At 40.8% G+C, this 17,753-nt stretch overlaps 1 protein-coding gene across 2 annotated transcripts in view; it reads right to left on the bottom strand.

Annotated features, from left to right (window-relative positions):
- Positions 1-17,208, bottom strand: part of SLC12A2 (solute carrier family 12 member 2) — an 86,062-nt gene extending 68,854 nt beyond the window's left edge. Inside the window, exon 1 of one of the 2 annotated variants that reach the window (XM_081054519.1) lies at positions 16,299-17,208. In XM_081054519.1, coding sequence (XP_080910645.1) covers positions 16,299-17,021 — 723 coding nt within the window. In that variant the 5' untranslated portion in view covers positions 17,022-17,208. The remainder of the gene's footprint in view (positions 1-16,298) is intronic. The other variant, XM_081054520.1, reaches the window with a different exon arrangement.
- Positions 17,209-17,753: the final 545 nt, after the last annotated feature.

Here is a 17,753-nt window from a genome sequence, read left to right on the forward strand (position 1 = left end):
TTACAGACCGCTGCACTGGACTACCTATGGTAGAGAAAGAATTGCTCGTGTCTAGACATACCCATCTGGAAGGCATGTCAAATGTTTAAGTAGGAAACTGTGATTAGATAGAGTTATATGTGTTACTTAACTTTGGAAGTTTATTTGGAGGCTATTGTGGTAGAGAGGGTAGTTAAAATAGGCCAATCATTCAGTTTCTATGTTACCTAGGATTTTTTTTCCAATTAAAGACCCACATTATTTGCTCACGCTAGCAATTCCTTTCAAGGCTTAAAAAATAAAATTATCCACACAGAATTCTTGAACTTGTAATCAATGTTTTGTTAATCACTCATAGTAAGATTTGACATGATTAAAGAAAAGGTATTAGTCTGTTTTAGAAGTAAAGTTTCTGTATTTTTTCAATCATGGACCACTTTCCTATATCTATTAATTTTCCTTAAAGTTTTTTATATACCCTTGAACGCCTATCCTTTAAGTTAGAAAATTACTAAAAGAGCTCCAACTAAAATATTTTATTAGATAATATTGCTGAAATACTGGTTTTAAAGTATTTTCTCCTGAGGGACTTTTTGCTTGCTTAACCTACTTGGAAGATGGTTGGGCTCCTTCTCATCCTTTAGGTCTTAGTTTAAATGGAGCCCTCTACTTCCCAGTCCACCCAACATATACTTTCTTCTCATCCAAGCCCCTCTTTAATTTTCTTCATAGCATACATCACAGTGTGTAATTAACTTTTTAATTTACTTAGTTTTTGTAATCTATGCACCCATCCACCCCCACTCCTTCAATATGCATTAAAATGGAAGGTCCACCAGGGCACACCTTTCGCATCATTTTTATCAAAGACACAGTGAATAAATATTGAGCTTTTATGGGCAATCTGTTTTCCAAATAACGTCCTGAAACAGAAGTGAAATTTAGAGAGTCTGCTCCTGAGTCATATCTAGATTCAAATTCCAGCTCTGCTACATACTAGCTATGTGAACACTGGCAAGTTATTTAACCCCTGTGGCCCTCAGTTTCCACATCTGTAAAAATAAGAGATAATATTACCGGGTTGCCCCATACTGTTTGAGAAGATGAACCGAGAAAATATGATGATGGTAGAAATATAAATTGGTAAACTATTTTGGGAAAAATTGGGCATTATCTTCTAAAGCTGAAAATATGCATACCCTTTAACCAGCAATTCTACTCCTAGGTATATCTCTATACATAAACAATACTAACATGAAGCAGGACACTTGTATAACAATGTTCATATTAGCACTGTAAAAAACCGTCAAAAACTAGACACAATCCAAACATCTATAATTGCAGAATAAATTGTAGCATCTCATACAATGGAATAAAAATGTAATAACAATAAAGATGAATGAATTATAAATACACACAAACCTAACAGTGAACAAAAGACAAAAGATGGCAGATAAAAATATACTGTATAATTCCACAGGCAAAACTAGACTACAGTTGACCCTTGAATAATGCAGGGATTAAGGGGTGCAAACCCCTGTGTAGTCAAAAATACATGTATAATTTTGACTCTCCCCCAAATTAACTACTAACGGCCTAATATTGACTTATTATGGAAACCATACCAATAACAGTCGATTGACATATATTTTGTATGTTATGTGTATTATATACTATATTCTTAGAATAAAGTAAGCTAGTGAAAAGCATATTAAGAAAATCATTAAGGAAGAGAAAATACATTTATAACATTTATTTAAACATCCATGTATAAGTGGACTGGCACAGTTCAAACCTGCGTTGTTCAAAGGTCAACTGTAATATTCTTCAGGAATACATAAAGGTAATGAAAGCCATTTAAAAAACAATTAAAACCAAGGATGAAGGAAATCACCACCATTAAGCCATGACAGCAGCTCCTTTGGGAGATCAGAAAGGAGTGCACAGAGGATTTCTGGGGTGCCAGCAATGTTCCATTTCTTGACCTGGGTGTTGATCACTTAAGTTATACATTTTTTTTTCTCTCTGCTATTTTCCACAATAAAAAGAAAGACTTTTTTAAATATCAATTTTATTGGGGAACAGTGTGTTTCTCCAGGGCCCATCAGCTCCAAGTCGTTGTCCTTCAGTCTAGTTGTGGAGGGCGCAGCTCAGCTCCAAGTCTAGTCACCGTTTATAATCTTCAGCTGCAGGGGGCGCAGCCCACCATCCCATGTGGGAATCGAACTGGTAACCCTGTTGTTCAGAGCTCACGCTTTAACCAACTAAGCCATCACGACTGCCCCCCAAAAAGACTTTTAAAAGTATAACCAAAAACAATGACCTTTACATACAAATATGGCATCACCTTTTTGCCTGATGAAAGAGGATTTATCACCTACCCCATCTGCAAGTCAGTTGGGTATAGTGTGAAGAATGTGGCTGTGATGATCAAAGATCACGCTACTAGAAACATTTTGCATCTTCTTTAGAACTAAGAGCTACTGAGTAAATGGTAACTTCCTCTGGCAACCAATAAGCACTTTATAGCAGGCCTAGCTGAGGTTCAGGTTAGATTTCATAGTCTGAGAATAGAAGCAAAACTTCTGGGCCCAGCTTTAATTAAGCAAATTAAATCACTGCTAATGACAGCCAGAAGAGTGGGAATCTTTATTCCAAGGCACAGTTAATATGCAAGAATTTATTACTTTGTTTACAAGCAGCTTATTACCAATTTAAATAAACCCCAAATTACGCTTAAACTGTTAAAAGTTCACCCCAAAATGCTATTTAAATCCTAAAAGCAAACCTCTGAACTAAATTATTAATACAGATACTTTCAAGGTAAAACTTTCTTGTATAGTTTAATAGCATCTGCTTAGTACTAAGGTAAGTCAATACCATGAAACATAGCCAAATTAGTAATTAAAACTGATGCATATATGTGCAAATTGAGGTGCCCAAGTGGCTGGGTTTATTCTAACAATTTTTTCATCAAGTACTAGCCAATTATATCATCCTCAAGCCACCAACGTTTCCTATCCGTGCTGTCGCTGATTGGTGTATTCAGTGTAATGCCCCCCCCCCCACAGCCTATTCTCTCAAAACGAAGTATTGTTTTACAGGAATCCAATCTGCTGTGGTTAACAATGGTCTATTAATATCCAGTGGTACTAATGCAAAGCTCAAAACTCAAGTGCCACAGATAAAAGTGGATGGTGTGGCCATGTGACTTTACAATGAACCAAATCAGAACTGCTGACTGCAGTTAAAGAATTCAGTCCTCTACCTAACCCATCATGTTCTTTACTAATCATTCAAGACTGAATTACAACAGAAAGCATTAAGAATAGCATAATTATGCATCATTTCAAATCCCAACTTGAAAACATTTAAATTCAAATCACCAGAAAACTTATACCTTCCAGTATTAATGAACAATATAAATATGTGATCTATATTTAAAATTGTTTTATTTTTAAAATAATATACATACATACCTACCTAGGGCAAATGGAAGAAAAGCAAATACCAGAAAGGAAATACTCTTGGTAGACAGAGCTGCTGTGGGTGAGATCCCTGAGTTTGCTGCCTTTTTAAACTGAGAGCATTCCCCAGAGATGTGTAACTTGGAAGGCTGAAAATGAAGGCTTAATAACTTGAAATATCACAGAAGAGAGCCCAAAAGCCAGCAAAAGAACTGGAAATTGGAATCTCTAGGAAAAGAATGGAATGATAGTAAGGGTAAGCCCCAAATCTCAGCTGACAACTAAATTACACACGTGTAGGGGAAACCACCCAACTTCTACCAGGAGCCAGGCTAAACAGAGCAGCTGGAAACCATAAAACAGAGCAGATATCAGCTAGTACATTGCCGGGAAAGGAACCAGTTTGAAGTTTTAAGCTAGGCAAGTTAAGTACATGTTAGAACAAAAAATAATCCTTAGAAGAATATAAACAACAACCCAAAGTTACTACAGTGTATTATCTATACTTCAAGTTTTCACCCCAAAATATTACTAAACAGGAAAATTGAACTCATAAATAAAAAACAAACAAACCAATCATTAGAAATTAACTCCAAGCAGGCAAAGATTTCAGAATAGGTATAATAAACATGTTCAAAAATTAAAGGTAAATATGGTACCAGTAAACAACTGACAAATGGAAACTCTATTTTAAAAATTAGAAATTTCAGACCTGAAAAATCACAATAATTGAAATAAAAAATTCACTAGATGAATTCAACTGCAGAATGAAAATGGCAGAGGAAGCAGTGAAAAGAATTAACTTATAGATACAAGAACTTAACAAACCCAAAAAAGATACACGAAGAGAGACATCCCTATGAAAAAAAAGCTGAAAACCAAAGATAATATCTTAAAAACAACCAGAGAAAAACAGCATACATATAGAAGAGCAACATGATTAATGGCGTCCTATAAGAAACGGTGGTGGCCAAAAGACACTGGAAGTGCATATTCAAAGGGCTGAATGAAGAAAACCCTGTCAACCAAGAAGTTTACATCCAAAGTGAAGTGAAATAAAGACAACTTCAACTAATCAAAAACTAAAAGAATTTTGTTGCCAGTTGACCTCCATTACAAGAAAGTACTCATGGAACCAAATCGGTATCAGATGGCAACACAGATCTATAAAAAATGAAAAACAATAAAAACAAATATGAGTATAAAATACTATTATGTATTTTTCTTTTTTAAAGCCGTGACTGTTGAAAGCAAAAATACAACTGTATCGTTGGTTTTATAATTTATATGAAAACCAGAGCACGAAGGAAAGTACTGTTTTAAGGTTCAGTATTTTAGCTGAGACATTCAAAATTCTCCCTAAGTAGAGCAACCACTAAAACAATAATGCAGAGATACAGAACTTTTAGAAACTCAATAGAAGAATTAAAATGGAACAATAAAAGTTAGAGGATCATAAACCAGATTTAAAAAAAACAACAACAGCAAAATACCAGGCCTAATGACAACCAAATCACAATAAATGTAAATGAACTAAATACTCTACAAAGAGAAAATGCAAGTTATGGTATACATGTATCATATGGTACATGTATGAGTATCATACAAACATTCACTTAGACGACTACTAAGTGGTGAAAAAGGAAACTATTTTTTTCCTATTGATTGTTTAATGCTAGGTGAGAAAAGTAGAATATAAAATTGTAGTTTAAAAATATATTTAAAAGTACAAAATTGTTAAGAATTTAAAGTCTTTAACTTACTTTCTCTATTTTCCAACCCTTCTATATTATTTTCTCTACATAATGAAATAATAAAAATTTTAAATAAACAACATACGATGAAAGTGAAACCCTGGGAGTAAATTTTTAAAGTGTGGGTTTTGAAAAGGATTTAATCCTCAGTCTCTGAAAATTTAAAACTCTAGGATGACTTGAGACTGAAATTTTCCAAAAATGTGTATGTAGTTCGTTGACTCTTTCTTGTATAGATATTTAAACGACCGTCGTTTATTTTGTGCCAGCATTATGCTAGATGGAGATGCTGCGATATCCAAAACTCAGGTCCTCTATCTTTGCATCTACTTCAAAAGGCTATTCTAAGCTATTTTCTGAGAACTTTGTTGCTGCTTTTCATGATTTTCTTATCTTGTCTCTGTACCACGCTGGCTATCTCTGGACCCACTTTTGCCAGTGTTCCTTCTTCTTTTTAACCTGCCCTGGTTCTGGACACCAGACAGCCGTATTTGTTGTAACTATGTATAAAGTGTAAGGACACAGTCCCCAAGTGCAGCTGTGGGGAATCCCTTTTGTGTGAGGGCCTTTTTGTTGTCATTGTGGTTGCCTTGCTGAATTACTGGATCATTTTCTTTTCCGATCAGCAAATATGTCAAATAATTGGGAGAAATAAGTGAGACAGCATCATAATTTCTCCAAGCCTATAACCCAAATCTATTATTTCTATAAATTTACACTTAAGCCAGTAAAGAGAGTAATTTTTCATAAAGCTTAATTTCTAAAATAGTGAAGCCTGATTGTTTATGTCTAAACCCATTAGGTTTTTTTAAAAAAAAGAAAAAAGGTAGTATCTGGAACCAACTATTCCATGTGAACTCATCAGGATTCAAACAGTACTTTGTGTCTGAGTTCTAACAGGATCTTAACAGGCCACTTAATAAGCAACACAAATGTTTGTCCTAATACCTCACATGTGAGCTTTCATTAATGTGCCTAGGTTTAAATCCAGCATCTACCACTTATTGGCTGTGAGATTTCGATAAGTTTCTATTCACCTCTGAGTTTGTCTATCTGTAGATTACCTGGTTTGGAAGGTTATTGTGCACATATAACAGAGAGCTCCTGAAACATGGCAGATGTTCAACAATTGGCAACTTAATGCAATTCAGTATAGCTACCTAATGGTTAAAGACAGATTATTTTCATAGTTAGCATTTGTCTACATAAGGGTATTTCAAAGTTGAGAGTTAGCATATCAAAGAAAATAACTATGCCTTGTCACTGGGACAACCAAAGTGTAGGACTCTCAGTATGGTCTGGGCAATGGTTCTCAAACCTGGCTTTCTGGGAAATCACCAGAAAGCTTTTGTATATGTAGAAAACTATATGTACATTCCTTGGCAGAGAAGAGTCTGTAATTTTTCTCTAGGTGATTTAGAAATTTAGGAATAACTGGTCCAGAAAAAAAGGATAGGAGGACAGAGACCTAATTTCAAAAACTTCACCAAGTATTAGTTATGTGGCTTTAGGCAAACCACAGCCTTGCAGAATGAGACTGCTACTCCAAGACCTTTCAAAAACTCATCTCTTTTAAAGATAGATTTGAAGACCAAAAATAGAGTATGTAGCTTTAGAGTGCTTTGGAAACTCTAACACTTTATATAACGTTAAGAAATTCTATACAGCCTTTCCAATTAAAGACCCAGATCTCAATTCTTGGAATAAAAAAAATTCCACTGATTCAACAAACAATTCATCGAGGGCCTAATATGTTTTAAAAAACCTTTATTTGAGGAAGAATCCCATGCAAAATTAGAAGAAAGTTTTATTTTAAACTAGTGGTTAACTACTTAATGTGGAACGAAAAAAAAAGAAATGAGGAATGAGGAAAGGAGAAAAGTTCCCTTAAACATCGCTCCTTTGACAGGCCGGTGTAACAGATCTCTCTGTGATGATGGATCTCTCTACCCCCTCACCCCATGTTCTAAGTTTCTCTCCAGCCTTAAGCACCAATCCTTCCTCACAAAACTGGCCAAGGCATGCGTGCAGTATCTTACAGCTTATAGAACCTGTCCCTAAAATAAACATGGCATGTGGCATGGCAGGGATTGTTCTTTCCATTTTACAGAGGATCAAGCTGCTTTCCTACGATCACAGAGTCACAAAGGAAGAGCAGAAGACTTCCAAGCCCTGCAACTTTCCATTGGTATCCGGCTTTGTCTGCGCTCAGGCGTATCACTGCTCTTCTGGGTATGACAGCATGTTTGTTTCAGCATTAGGTGAGGCCCAAACTCATACTCTTCCTGGGAACCAAATTCTCCAATCTCCACTGTCCAATACAGTAGCCATTAGCCCCATGTGAGTCTGAGCACTTAAAATGTGGCTTGAGTAATTAATTGAAGAACATAATTTTTAATTTTAATTTAAACTGAGTTTAACAGCCACCTGTGACTAATGGTTACAGTATTGAAAAGCGTAACCCTAGAATATTAAAAAATTTAGGTCAAATTTATGGGAGATAGTGTTAGGGAAAGGCAGAAGAAATGGGGGGAAAAACTTAAGACTCCATTTATAAGCTTTCTTATATTTAATTTCTTTTTGAAGACTCTTCTACTAGGAAAAGATATATCCACACAGTGAAACTGAGGAGTCCAAATCTTTTCTACTTTATATTTAATGGAATAATAAACAACTGTTACAGATATTTAAAAAAGAGAAAAAAACTCACCAAAATAACAAGAACTTACACAGTACTAAACTGTAGGATATTGGAAGTAACACCAACTGGGAGTCAGAATGTTTGCTGCAAGTTTCAATCCTCGTTCTGCCAGTTACAGGTCCTATGATTTTACACAAGTTCCTTAGCTCTTTTGCACAAGTTCCTTACTTAGCTGTTTTGCACAAGTTCCCTAGCTCTTTTGCACCTTCAACTTCAAATGTGCAAATTGGGGCAATTTGCCTGTCAAATGTCCTTTAAAAATTCTAGCTAACAAATATAGGGTACGTAAGAGTTTAAGATTCTTTTATACTACATTAATTTATAAAGAACTAGTTCTATTATTCAACATGTATTGATTGAAGGTCAAGCCTATATAAAAGGTACTAGGGACATGATGATAAGCAGACAGACATAGTGTGCTTCTCACACAGCTTGAAGTTGAAGTTGATTCCAATAACCATGTTAATAAGTATACCATCACTACCTGAAATAAGGGCTTTAAGGGGAAAAAAGGTTTGTCCTAGACCAGAGGACAATACAGCTTTCTCTCTGAGGAAATACGGATTGAAATAAAATCTTTAAACTGAAAAGTTAACTATGTGTATGGGAGAGAAGAGAGGAAGAGTTCAGATAGTACGAACTACAAAGACCCTACAGCAAAGGAAGTATTGTGCCATTGAACAGTTTCAACACTGAAGAAGAGGTAGGCCAGAGCTAGACAATGCAGGGCTAGCTTTAAGCCAAGGAATGACATAACCCATTTTGTTTTGAAAAGATCATTCTGGGCATAATAGTGCTGGGGGGTGGGGGGAGAAGCAGGCATAGTGAATTTGGAGAATCTAGTCAGGTTACTGTAGAGGGACAAGCTGCAGTTGGGTCTAGGATGGTAGTAGTGAAGATAAAAATATTTAGGAAATAAAGGTGATAGAACTCAGTGATGAACTGGATGTGGAGGAATTAAAGAAAGTGTCAAGGATGACTCATAGGTTTCTCACTTGTGCAATGCGATAAACAGTGGTACCATCCAGAGACATAGGACACACTGGAAGAAGGCCTGGGCTATCTTGTTTTTGGAGAGGGAGTGAGGCAATCAAGTTTGTGAGTCTGCGGTGCCTTTGAGACGTAATGCAAAAATTTCCAGCAGGCACTAGATGCCCACTCAGAAAAGGGGTACAGGTGGGAGACACAATTTTCAGTCATTAGCCTACAGATAATATAGTGTAGGGAAAGACGACAGAGGAAGACCAAAAGCCAGAATCAAGCCTCGAGGGTGGCCAGTTTAGAGATAAAGAAAATGCAAAAAGACACTGGGCTGAAAGAGAAATGAAAAATGAAAAGACAGAGAAGAAAGATGAAAAATGAAAAGACAGAGTGCTATGATGGAAGCCAAGGCAGTGACAAGACTTCAAAAGAACCCATCAAGTGCTGGTGAAAGGCTGGATGCTGCTGGGGGGAAAAAAAGAAAGTGTCCTGAATTGGTGATAAGGTTGAAGGTGACCGGGGACTTCAACAAGAACTATTCAGGTGAAATGATGTAGTAGAAGTCATACTACAGAGATGGTGGGTCCCAGGTCCTTTGAGTCTTCTTCCACTCAAGTAATCAAGCCTAGCTAGCCTACCAAGCCCCCCATCTGCAAAAAAGCTCCAAAATGACTTGCATACTAAACTATTTAGAAGCTACATTGACGAAGGAACTAATTCACACCAAAGCAACAAAGAACCATGCCAGAGGTTTTTAGAGTTCTCAACCTAAATGAGTACCTAATGTGTGAATGTTCAGGAACAGCACATTTAAAGCAGAGAAATTTGAGCCCAAGGGTAGTACAAACACACCAGCCATAATTAGCTTCTGCAGAGAGACAACATTCCACTAAGTTATTTTTGCTTTTCAGATTTTCCCTTTCTTCTAATTAGAAATCCCCAAGTTCTTTATCAACTCCATGGTTTTCATAACAGCTTTAAGACAGAACTGGTACAGGTTTAGTGAAAAATGGAAGAATAATAAAGCCACTAGCAGATGACAGCCTCTGTATTTTAAATAGAAAGCCACTGATCTGTTTTTAACTTCAGTATTTTAAGTAGTTTTCCTTGTTGTCCATCCCCCACCCTTTCACTGTGTGGAATCAACCCACTAGTTCCCCACCCCTTTGTACTCTATTTGAAAAACTAGTTTTCATGGCTTTACCTAAAATTTGTAGCATACGAGCACATTTTTATGCTACAATTTAAAATCCATTTTCTTAAGTTCTTTTATTTCACTAACCAGTAGCTCCCATTGTAGAACGATTGTAGAATGAAACTCACCTCCTGAGTCCACCTCCCAAACTTGGTCTTCCCATGTCTTCCCTATTTCCCTATCTATGGACTCCACTCTAAATGGGTTGGGGGGGGGGGGGAACCTGGCATTAATCTTTCTGTCCCCTACATCTAAGCCATCAGCAAATCTCAACAATTCTACCTTTCAAACACATCCAGCACTTGAAGAACACCTTTCATTGTATCACACACTATTACCTTAGTAAATAAAAGTCATCATCATCTTCACCGAAACACTGTAAGAGGCTTCTCACTGGTCTCCCAGCTTCCAGCATTATCTCCTTAAAGTATATTCTGCACGTAGAATCAGTGATATTTTAAAAACATAAATCAGATCATGTCAAGTCTGTGCTCAAAAGCCTCCATGGCTCCTGACCTCACTTACAGTACAATCCTGTCTTTATCATGAGGTGCAAGGTTCTACACTACTCGTTCCTCACTCCCGACTACTCTCCCCTTTCACTTGGCCCTCCAGTCTTGCAGGCTGCCTTGTTTCTCAGCCACACCAAGTACTCTCTCATCTCAGGGTCTTGGTGTTTGCAGTTCTGCTACCTAGAATGTTCTTTGCCCCAGGTATCTGCATGGGGTGATCTCTTACTCCTTTCTAGTGTCTGCTCACCTATCAGAGAGGTTTTCTCTAACCACTCTAAAAAAGAACCCCCCAGTCATCACTACCCACCTTCAGTTTTCTTCACAGCAATTACACTGGACCTATTTGTTTGTCTCCTGCCACGGGAACGAACGTGCCATAATTCTGTTGTGCTCACTGCCTGTTCCCGCCACCGAGAACAGTGCAGCTGGTGCTCAGCAAGGATGTGGTGAGTCACCAAAGTCATCTTCTTTTCACTTCAGCATGGAACCAATTTGATTATAGTACTACAGACTTTCTAAACATATATATGAAACATAATTGAAAATTAATGGAAACAAACACACTCAACCCACAAGAACTGACAAACACTACTTTGATCCTTTAGATTCTAGTGTCACAGGACTGGGAATGTGAGTATGAACACCAATACCCAGAGACATCGACTATGACAGCAGTGTAGACTGTGGGCCACGTCTGAAATCCCACAGTTGATCTTCCCTTCCCGCTGGCAGTCAGTTTGTGTCGACCTAGGGAATGCACACAGCAGTACACATACATCAGACTTCAGCTCTGCTAGTGCCACCATGTCAGGGTGGAGCCCCTGACAAAATTGTGAAATAGTCCAAGTTTGACTTTGCCACATGCAAATATTTCTTATCAGGGTCCCACCTTCACTCAATCCTGGAACTATTCTACTCCCTAACCTCAGGGATGTGACTCATTCGTGTTCCTCCAGGATGACCTCTAAGGACTTAAGCTATGTACTGAAGTGATTAGTAGTGTGTGGAATTTCTTGTCCAAGAATCAACACAGCCCACTCAGAGAGAAGCAGCTACAGGAGTTAGGAAAGGTAACATACTTGTTGAATGTTTTAAATGAAAGTCCGTGTCAAGAAAGAGGAATTGCCCATCCTAATACAGTCGGTGAATAAATGTTTATTGAGTACCTATTCTCTGTATGGAGATGAACGAGACACAAGTTCAGATCCTAGGGAAAGAGGCAGTCATGTCATACATCATCACAAGAATTCCTCATTTCTCTGTTACGTAATCATTCCACTCTCAGGAGGTCATGGTAAAGAGGTGATGATGGTAATCCCCAGTGGTCCCCTCAACATCCCTGCCATTTCAGAGCAGGTCTGGGGGATAGAAAGGAAAAAGAGATAATTAGAAAGAGGAGGTCCTATGGCCTAGCATTAGAGTAAAAAAAAAGCTGGGTGTTAATTCCATCTGTACCACTTTCCATGAGAGTAATATTAAGCAATTTCTTCACTTTCTGTGAGCCCATTTCATCATGAGTAAAACATATGTAAAACCTATTTCTTAGGAATTAAATGAAAAAACCAACAAGCTCATCGAGACATAAAAGACACTTTACCTCTCTGATTTTATTAATGAAAAAGGCTAAAACAGAGGTCTTACACAAAGCCTTGATACACTACCAGTAAAAGATTCCTAAGCCTTGGCCTAAGGACAACTGTGCAAAGGTAATGCTACCTTCTAAAACTACTGTAATGATGCTTTATATCCAGTAGGAGCTATTATAAATTGTCCACCACATACTTTTCCACATTTGATAAGCATGCTTTCCATCTTCATGCTGAAGTTGTACATCAAATTCTTATTTCTTTGTTTACCCTCCCTCCACTTTTTTTCTTCTTGTAGGAGCAGGAATCACCACTTTGTTTTATTTTTTGAAACACGTGTTGTTGTTTTTTTTAAGAAAATCAATTTCTGGCATCAGCTCTAAATTGTTCCTGCCTTCTTTAAAACTTTTTCCAGCCTCCCTGACACTGCTCTCCTGACTATTTCTCACCAGCCTAGCAGCTCCTTCATTTCCTTTGCTAGTGTCTCTCAATCTCTAACAGATCTTCAGACATTCCCAGACCCTATTTCCGTTCTCTCATCTACCTACTCTCCTTAAGTAATTTCATCCACAACCTTAGACACGACATACACACATATATACAAATATACTATATATATTATTTTACATATATACGTATATGTATATGTATGTGTATATACACATACATATACATTTACGTACAGATGTTTAATGTCCCCCTCCCTCATAATGACTCTCGGAACTAAGACATCTTACTGGCTACCCAAACAGATTTCTTTCTCCTCCCACCCCCCAAATCTATACCACCATCTACTCAGTTGCTCAAATCCAAAACCTGGGAATCAGCTTCTCTTTCACTTCCACATCCAGTCCACCTACATCCAATTCATTCTGCCACCAACCCTTATTATCTGCAACCCAGACCACAGTAATAGCTTGGGTCTCACACTGCTTCCATTCTTGACCTGGCCAATCCATTCTCCACCCAGCAGCCACCAATATTAAAACAAAACAGATCATGTTGCCGCCTCACACAAAATCCTTCAATCCCTTCCGACTACATTTATAGTAAAATCTTACACTAGTCTCCTTATAGAGCTTTGGACATACCAATGTCTCGCCTCACTACCTTCGCGTATGTTCTTTTGACCTGGAATGTTGTCCTGCCCTATCATCAACTTATCCTTCAGGGTTCAGCTTCAATGTCACACTTCTTGAAAAAGGCCTCCCCAATTCCTATTAAAATTAGGTCCTATTATAGCCTCACTAGAATCCTATATGTACTTTCCTTGCATAGCATTGGGGAGAAAAGTTTGTTAACTATGTTATTTGTTCAACTATTTGGTTAATGTATGATTAAACAGAGTTAGTATCTGATTTTCTAATCACTGCATCACCCCACAGTGCTACAGCCATGTGTCCAACACCTAAGAAATTCCTCTCACCAATAAATGTTTGATACACCCAACGGAAAATTCATCAGTGCTGGCCCTAGAATGGCGCATAATACACCAAGATGCACCATGCACATTTAACTATTCCCCTTCAGTTGGATTTTTAGGCAAATACTTCCAAGTAACAGTGCTGTGCAATGAAAGGAATTCAAGTAGAAGAAAGACAATGTGGTCCTTTCCCCTAACAATCTGGAGTGCTTGTCTTTTGCTTTTGTTCTTCCACAGTTCCTAGCACAGAGTTTGATCCATGGAAGATACACAAGCACTTAGTGACCAATCTATACTACTACATGACAATCAATAAAGTGCTAGAATTAAATGTTATAAAATATTGTGGTTCACTGGGGGCTACAAGTATTAGAAACGGTTTTAGGGAGCTAGAAGTCAATCTAGACAGGGTGAGGAACAACTTTTGCTATGCCAACCTGTGCTATGGTCCCTTCTCCTGCCCTCCTTCAAAAACGGTGTATCTCTATAGCCAGATTTGTACTCCTTAACATGAAACATTTCTTTAATCCATTTGCTAAATTCTAAACAAAAGTATATTCGGAGGCTCTACGCTGAGTTAACCTAATAAATCTTTTTTTTTGGGGGGCGGGGGAGTGGGACATAAAGGACCCGAGTGGTAGAAGATAAAAACCTACAAAGAATTCATTATACTACCTGTTGCATAAAGGAAACTCTGAGCATTTTATATACGTTAATCTGATAATATAGGAATTGAGAATATAATTGAAATCCTAGAGTTGAACCACATAGTTTCTGAAGGGTCAATCAATAGAAGACTGAAATAACTACCCAGCCATTATTTTCCAGGCACTGAACATGAGTCTTTATGTACATTTTTCCCCCTAATCTTCAAAATAACCCTGAAAGCTGAGAAAGCTGAGGCTGACAGTCTGCGTGAGTTCAAATACTATACAGCTAGCAATACAGGTCTTCTTTTTTTAGACACTGTAAACTGACCAAAAATGCCAAAACAAACAAAAACAACTCTGAAGTTTTAGAGAATTTCCAGTGCTTTCTTACTAGATAATTTAAAATAAAAACTTTCCTAGGAAGCATACATGCTCAAGGAATATAATATCCTTCAATTTAAAAAGCCTTTCTAAAACTTATGGGTAAATATAGAGTGCTTTACTGCTAAAACTACTCGGCTTTGGTGAAATAAATCTGAAATGTATCTGTATAATATTTTCAGTATAAAAGTTCTCTTAAAAAGGGAAAATTATCAGCTACGAATCTATTTTACAAAGTTTGAGTTTTGAAAAGAAAAAAAACAGATCTGAGGGAAACTACAGGAATGAATAAAAGAAGTGTTTTAAAAATTGTTTTTCTTCTGATATGACAAAATACCACAATGGAATAACAGGAGTAGCATTATCCAAAGCTAAATGATGTCAGGTTTTTAAACAATCAATAAGCTGTAAGGGTTGGGACCTCTGTAATTATTTCAAACTGTATGAATGTTACATTATCAAACACTGGGACAAGTACAGTCTTGTACGAAGTGACTATGAGTTCAAATAATCATATCCAAAACAAATTACATACTTTCTGTATTTAAACTTTTCCACATGATGATCATTTCAACCTGTATGGTACCAACACTTTGCATCACAAAATTCCATCAATGTAGTCATTACACACTTGTAAAAGCAGATTTGAAGTAATCCCAACTCATAAAAAAGTTAAATATTAACTGAACCTCAAAAGCATCAATGTTATCTTGAAATAATGATTTTGGACCCTAAAGAAATAAAAATCGTTTGTGGCCATAAAAAATAGAATTACAGAAATCAATAGAATTTATAGGGATGGCTATCTGTTTGCAGAGTATAACTACTTATGCAAGACCCTAGAAAGTCTTTCTTGACTTCCTCCACAGAAAAATAACAATTCTCTATTCTCTTCTCTTCTCTGTCTCTCCTTCTCTTCTCTCTCTCTCTCTCTCTCTCTGTCTCTGTCTCTCTGTCTCTCTGTCTCTCTCTCTCTGTCTCCTCTGCGTCCCGCGTCCCCCCATCTCCCGCCTATATTATTTTGATATAGTCCTCTCCCAAAAGGTTTACATTAAAAAATGGATTTATGCCATTATCAGGAACAGCATGTCCCAAGATTTATGATCTTTGCATATTCAAGACTGCAGGAATTGAGCTTTAATAATTCATAGACCACAAACACATCCTGTTAAGATTTTTCCTTGAAACACTGAAGTTCCCACTCTTGGGACCCCTAATGGGTGTACATGAGCCATACAATACAATCTTTAAAAAGGACACAGATGGTAGGTGCTCTCCACTCTCTTCCGAGAGTCCTCACCTAAACCTCCTGCACATTCCCTTCCCGGGTCCCACAAGCATAACTGTCATACAAAGGGATGGTAATTGTTAAGCGTGGGTAAGAAACAAAGCGTACAGGAGATACATAACTGGATGGGGAAGGTTGTTAAATGCAGCCTCTCCTGTATCACGTAACTAGCCTAACCCGCGCTGCAAACTTTTAAGAGATTAAGTTACATTCCTCTGCAATTCCACCCTTGACAGCTGAATCCAAAGATGCCAGCGAGTCGTGCACGTCCATTCCCGCCGCCTCACCCGTGGAGAGCCGGTGGCCACATGCCGCGATCAGCGCGGACCAGAGGTTGGGGAAGGAGGGAGGACTGGCGACAGGGCTGCAGGGAGAGCTCACCTTTTCCAGCTCATCGTGGAGTTCCGCTAGGCTGGGCCGGAGCAACTTCTCGCCCAGCTGCGCGGCTGTGTGGCGGTAGTAGTCGATCCTGGGCACGGCGTCCATGGTGTTGTGCCCAAAGGTGCGCAGGTAGTAGGTGTTGGTGTGGGTGTCATAGTAGTAATGCTGGTGGTGCCCACTGCCGCCGCCGCCCGAGTGCAGGCTGCTACCCTCGCTCAGCACTGTGTCCCCGCCGTTCTGGAAGCTCACGTTGGGCCCCTCGCCTCCGACCCCTGCCGCATCCGACAGGCTCCCGTCCGCCGAGGAAGCAGCCGGGTCCACGAAGTTCACACGGAAGCGGCCCTTGGCTTCCTCGCTGCCTTTGGCCGGCCCGCTTTCGCCGCTAACTTTCCCGCCCGTGGGGGTCTCCTTGCTCCCCGCCGCAGCACCGGCCGCTGCCGCGGCAGCCCGCCCCGCGTTCTCGGAAACCAGGTCCACCTGGAAGCGGCTCTGGCTCGGCGTGGGCCCCAGGGGTCTGCCCAGCCCGTCCCCGGCCGCCGCGGCGCCCTCGCCGCGAACCCCGCCGCCGCCCAGGCTAGCGGCCGCAGCATCCTCCGGCATCGGGGGCCCCGCCGTGCCGGGCAGGTCCACCCCAGAGGCAGCCAGCGGAGCGGCAGGCGGCGTCTCCCCGACCCCGGCCAGCCTCCGGGCGCCGGAGGAGGGCGCCGTAGGCCTCGGCTCCATCGCTGCCCGACCCCCGGAGGACCCGGAGAGCCCGGCGGACGTCGCGGGCAGCACGCCTTCCGCGCCCCTGGCCGGCGGTGGCCGCGGCCGCAACGGCAGACGAGGGAGTCGCTGTCGCCGTCGGCCGCTCTCCGCCGCTAGCCCGACCGGGCCGGCACGAACACCGTCAGCAGCCGAGTCAGCGCGCGAGTGCGGCGGCCGCGGGGCGGGCCCCGCTGTTTAAAGCCTCGCCGGGGCCGCGGCGGTGGAGGCTCCCGCTGCAGCACGCGGGAGGCGGGGCCCGCAGCTCCTCCGCCCCTCGGCCCGCCCACCCGTGGTCCTGCGGCGGCGCTCGGCGTGCGGTCCCCGGGCGCCCCTGCCCTCCGGGGCCCTGCGCTGCCCCGCGCGACAGCGGCCAGCGGAAAGACCGCGTCCAGCCGGTCCGCGCCGGGCCTCCGGCAGCACGAGCACAGCGACCCGGCAGCGGGCGCGGCCGCCTGACCGCCGTCGCCGGGAAGATAACCGCGCCGCTACCTCCCCTTCCGTCGCCCTCCTCCCATCTCCCCCACCTCCTTCCCCCGCCCCGCTCTGCGGTGATGAGCTGCAGGCCCCCCGGCCGCCTCCCCGTCTCCCCGCCCCTGGGGCTGCGCGTCTACGAGCCGACAGCCCCGGCCGCGGCAGCCCAGGCTGCGGACGGCTCCCGGCACGGCCGGCGGAGGGGCGCGCGGGCCCTGCTGCGGGGCACTCCGCCTG

The sequence above is a fragment of the Rhinolophus hipposideros genome, assembly GCF_964194185.1.
Source record: "Rhinolophus hipposideros genome assembly, chromosome: 7".
Lineage (NCBI taxonomy): Eukaryota > Metazoa > Chordata > Mammalia > Chiroptera > Rhinolophidae > Rhinolophus > Rhinolophus hipposideros.